Source organism: Poecilia latipinna, unplaced genomic scaffold (assembly GCF_001443285.1).
Source record: "Poecilia latipinna isolate Pla-1442-1.1 unplaced genomic scaffold, P_latipinna-1.0 Scaffold466, whole genome shotgun sequence".
Lineage (NCBI taxonomy): Eukaryota > Metazoa > Chordata > Actinopteri > Cyprinodontiformes > Poeciliidae > Poecilia > Poecilia latipinna.
The window spans coordinates 235541-240652 of record NW_015113082.1 but is presented as its reverse complement, the minus strand read 5'-3'; the positions used below and the strand labels follow the sequence as shown (position 1 = coordinate 240652).

The 5112-nt window shown below is 37.0% G+C and overlaps 3 gene segments (V, D, J or C); all 3 read right to left on the bottom strand.

Annotated features, from left to right (window-relative positions):
- Positions 1 to 1145: 1145 nt before the first annotated feature.
- LOC106951607 (Ig heavy chain V region 5A-like) lies at positions 1146 to 1620 on the bottom strand. The segment is given in 2 exon segments: positions 1146 to 1492; positions 1578 to 1620. Coding segments are annotated over 2 exon segments (390 nt in total).
- Positions 1621 to 2599: 979 nt separating this feature from the next.
- On the bottom strand, positions 2600 to 3119 carry LOC106951606 (Ig heavy chain V region 5A-like). The segment is given in 2 exon segments: positions 2600 to 2991; positions 3077 to 3119. Coding segments are annotated over 2 exon segments (435 nt in total).
- Positions 3120 to 4730: 1611 nt separating this feature from the next.
- Positions 4731 to 5112, bottom strand: part of LOC106951646 (Ig heavy chain V region 5A-like) — a 3028-nt gene continuing 2646 nt past the window's right edge. The window contains 1 exon segment of the V gene segment in view: positions 4731 to 5043. Coding sequence covers positions 4739 to 5043 — 305 coding nt within the window.

Here is a 5112-nt window from a genome sequence, read left to right as displayed (position 1 = left end):
TTGAACACAACACTGCTTACTTGCATTGCTTAATTGTTTGTTTTTTATTTTTATTTAGTTTTTTTTGTTGTTAATTGTGCTTCACATTTGTAGTTTTGTGGTGACATTTCTTCTTACATTATAAGGGACCATAATCAAACTTTTGTTTGCTCAAACATTTAAGTTTTTCTGACCCAATTTCCTTGTGCATTGTTCTATATCTCAAACTTTTTGCAATAGCTTTTGAACTGTGAAATGCTAAACGTTTTAATCAGGAGAACCTCGATCACTAATAAAGTCAACTTTTAAGTATTTTATGTGAATGTCTTTCCTGTCCACCATATGGTAGCTAATCAGGAAATAATATCTGTTTACATGTGGTTTGTTCGCTTTAATTGATTTATTTGCTGTTTTTCATATATATGTTAAATTAAAACTTTTTATTTTAGTTTGTTGTGTGTTGAATTATGTGAGTCTCAAGTGTCAGCCATTTGAAGAGAGTCCTAAACCTTTCATTAATTGCCTTCTTAGTTGAGTGGTGTGTGTTTTTTGTTATTAATGGTTGTTTATTTTGATTTGTTCATCTTCTGTTTGGCATGACACGTTTTTGTTAGTTCTTGACTTACAGCTGTGGAGCAAAGGTAGGGCATATTATGTTAAAAAATTTATTCACCGGATGTATTTAAATGTCATAATTTAAGGGTAAAATGTATATAAGCCACTCAACAATCTAATTTCAGTGTTAAAGTCAGTATGCAGTTTTCATAATTACATAACATTCTGTGACACAAGAAATAAATAGTTTTGTCACAAAGTAATACGAAGGGCCTATAGCAGTGGCCAGCATCCTGCATGTTTTAGTTCTCTCCCTAGTGGTAGTAACGACCTTTTCAGCATTTGATCCAGGTGCGCTAAACCAGGGAGAGAACTGAAACATGCAGGTTGCCAGCCCTCAAGGACCAACCTTGGGAACCACTGGCCTATAGCATTACAAAAAAAAGACCATGTTGAAAAATCAGTGTATACAAGGTCAAATAATTGCAGAATCTACCTGGTAGCTATTTGTTTTAAACATTTTCCAAAGCTGTGTAAAACATTTCCTTTTAAATATATTCATTTAATTGTCTAAAAGCGCCTCCTCTGGTCAATAGTTGTAGAGCAGGTGTTCAGGTCGTGAGGAGTTTTTGTACGGCTCTGCTGCTTGTTTGTGTCACTGTGTCCCGTCTGGCACAGTAATACACAGCAGAGTCTCCAGGCTGCATATTCTGTCCATTCAGAGTCACTGTTTTACTGGAAGTGTCTAAATCAATACTAAACTTGTTCTTCAGTGAATCTTTGTAGTATGAAGCTCCAGTATTTTTCATCCCGATCCACTCCAGTCCTTTCCCAGCAGGCTGTCTGATCCAAGCTGTGTAGTAGCCCAGAGAATAAGAGACCTGACAGCTGATGGTCAGACGTTGTCCTGGCTGCACAGTCACAGAGCCTGGCTGTGTCAGCTGCTCACACTTCACACCTAGAGAGAAAAAAAACATAAAAAATTGAACCACTTTTATTCAGTGTGATCNAGCTGTAAATGTTTCTTTTTCAGTGAGACTCACAGCATCCAGCAGCCAGCAGCAGCAGCAGAGCTACAGAGAACATGTTGGTGTCAAAGATGATCTGATGGGAGTTTCTCTTCTTCTGCAGTCGGCAGCACTAATTAATGTCTATGTGTTTAATTTGCATAATAATGTACAAGCCAATCAGTACGTCTGCTACATATTGAGGGGAACTTTATCCATTTTGTTTCACCAGGATACAGAACCAGTGTGTCTGAACTAGTAACACTGATTTTCTTCTAAGAGAAGTGAAGTTAAACATTATATCAGTTTCCTTTGTCTGATTATGAACCCTAGATATTGTGGTTCTTTTTTCACAGAGAGGAGGCTGGTTTTGTCAGCTGTTCATGCTTCACAAGACAATATTAAATTTTGGTTTACTATTTAAATGGTTTTGTGATCCTGCTGTAAATATCTGACTCAGGGAGACGTACAAGATCCAGCAACAGCAGAGCTACAGACAACAAGTTGAAGTTCATCTCATAAGAGTTTATTTTCTTCTACTCCTGACAGCATGACGTCTTTAAAAGAGGCAGTTTGTTCGATTTGGCCAAACTTTGCTGGGATCTATCTGTTCGTTACAGCAACATTTGGTAAAATTTTACCTGGATTTTATGTCGTTTTAACAGAAAATATTAAAAGAATAACATCAGCTTGTCTTTCAAGGATAATACACATTACTTATTCTTAAATTCTTAAATTCCTTGCAGATTATTTTCCAAGGATAAAAGTTGGCTGAGGTTCAATTCACTGAAGTCTGCCATTTCTATTGGGTAATGCTTTATTTCCGGCTTTTGCAAAATTTTAAGTAATTAAAGCGTCATAATTTCAAGAAAAAACTGTTAGGATATGTATGCAGTATTTTCACAACTCATTAATTGCAGATGAAAATATGAAATCTTCATGGTTGTAAAATTATGAATGTTCATAAAAGTTTTACGAAATATTTGCAAAATTCATTAAAGTTGATGCATACTGTAATTGCTTTAGGAATTTTTTTGCACTGATCAGATTTCAAATCTTCAGTGGTCTCTGAGCTCCTCCTCTGGTGTGTTTTTCAAGTTCAGGCTGTGAGAGGTTTTTGTACGACTCTGCTGCTGGTTTGTGTCACTGTGGTCGTATCTGGCACAGTAATATACAGCAGAATCATCCGGCTGCATATTCTGTCCGTTCAGAGTCACTGTTTTACTGGAAGTGTCTAAATCAATACTAAACTTGTTCTTCAGTGAATCTTTGTAGAGTGAGTTTCCAGTATATTTCATCCCGATCCACTCCAGTCCTTTTCCAGCAGGCTGTCTGATCCAAGCTGTGTAGTAGCTGCCCAGATCATAAGAGACCTGACAGCTGATGGTCAGACGTTGACCTGGCTGCACAGTCACAGAGGCTGGTTGTGTCAGCTTCTGACACTTCACACCTGGGAATGAAAAAAATTAAACATTAAGGTGGCAGTGAGAATAAATTCAGTGCTTTCATATGGTTTTGGTCTCAATGAGACTCACAGGCTCCAGCAGCCAGCAGCAGCAGCAAAGTGACAGAGAACATGTTGGTGATCTGATGGAGTTTCAAATGTGCTGCAGCTGCCAGCATCAAATCCTTTAACCAGAGCACGAAATTTGCATAATGACAAAGAGTCAGTGTGGGGAGTTTTTTCAGACATGTTAGCTACATGAAGCATTTGCCTGCTCTTTCAAAATTAATTGTCACCATATCATTAACAGAAACAATATTTTATTTTTTGTGTTTAACTCATTCTGACTCATTCTGAGAAGTGAAGTTACACCTTATATCAGTTTCCTTTGTCTGATTATGAACACTAAATATTGTGGTTCTTTTTTCACAAAGAGGCTGGTTTTGTCAGCAGTTCATGCTTCATATCTATGGAGGACAATATTAGATGTAGGTTTACTATTTAAATGGTTATTAGTATGTTTTTGTGATCCTGCTGTAAACATCTGACTCAGGGAGACTTAAACGATCCAGCAGCTGCAGAGCTGCAGAGAACATGTTGAAGTTTATCTCATAAGAGTTTCTCTTCTTCTGCTGCTGACAGCATGACGTCTTTAAATGGGTTTGATTTGTGTAATGCATAGTTTTGACCAAACTTTGCGGGGAAATATATCTGTTCATTACAGCATTTGACAAAGTTATTCCTGGATTTTACGTAGTTATAAAATAAAATATTAAAATATTAACATCAGCTTGTCTTTCAAGGAAAATACACATTACTTATTCTTAAATTAATTTCTCTTATAGATGGATAACAGAGGTTGGCCTTGTCTGTTGTTAACAGTTCATACCTGTTGGGTGAAAACGTTACATTAAAATTTGAATGAGGAATAATCGTCAGTAGCTATGTTTACATCCACGAAATTCATTGATCAGATTGAAATTTATTCTGATCCAAATGTATCATTTATTAGCAAAAGATTAATTCATCTGATCATGATGTCCATTTATATTCACCAGACTTAACTTAGAATACAACCACTGACAAGCGTTTAATTGTAAAATTCCCCCCAAAAAACAAAAGATGAAGTTTCTTCTGTCTGTGCTGAACATAAAAACAAATGCAGTGCCGATGTGTCAGCTTGACATATAGGGTTCACAAAATGACATGATCAGAACAAGAGTTTATTCCCTGATTTCCACCATGTAGAGACACCATTCCTATTATCACAATTTATTTAATCCTGAATCTCTTGCCGATTATTTTTCCAAGGATGTAATTTTGCTGAGGTTTGATTCTCTGAGGACTTCTACCAGGTGATGCTTTACTTCTGGCTTTTATGTATCACTCACCTTTCTCTCACCTTGTTTTCCAAACTACATGAAGAAAAGAATCAGACTAATTAAAGTTAAAAGTGAGACAAATAAATAATCTGCCCTATGTAAGATCACACAATTTGTGTTTGTTATGGATGAAACAAATATGTATTGACAATTTTAACAGGTCATTAATTGCAGATGGTTGTAATGTTATGAATACTCATAAAAGCTCCACATTATTTGCAAAAATGTAAAAGGTGATAAATGCTGTGACTACTTTGGGAGGTTTTGCTCTGAATAAATTTAAAATCTTCAGTGGTCTATGAGCTCCACCTCTGGTGTGTTTTTCAAGTTCAGGCTGTGAGGTTTTTGTACAGCTCTGCTGCTTGTTTGTGTCACTGTGAGTCTCTGGCACAGTAATACACAGCAGAGTCTCCAGGCTGCATATTCTGTCCGTTCAGAGTCACTGTTTTACTGGAAGTGTCTAAGTCGATACTGAACTTGTTCTTCAGTGAATCTTTGTAGAGTGAGTTTCCAGTATATTTCATCCCGATCCACTCCAGTCCTTTCCCAGCAGGCTGTCTGATCCAAGCTGTGTAGTAGCTGCCCAGATCATAAGAGACCTGACAGCTGATGGTCAGACGTTGACCTGGCTGCAGAGTCACAGAGGCTGGCTGTGTCAGCTGCTCACACTTCACACCTGTAGAAGTAAAATAAAAACAGTGACAGAACAATAAACAACCTTCAGTAAAATCAGTCTATCACATCT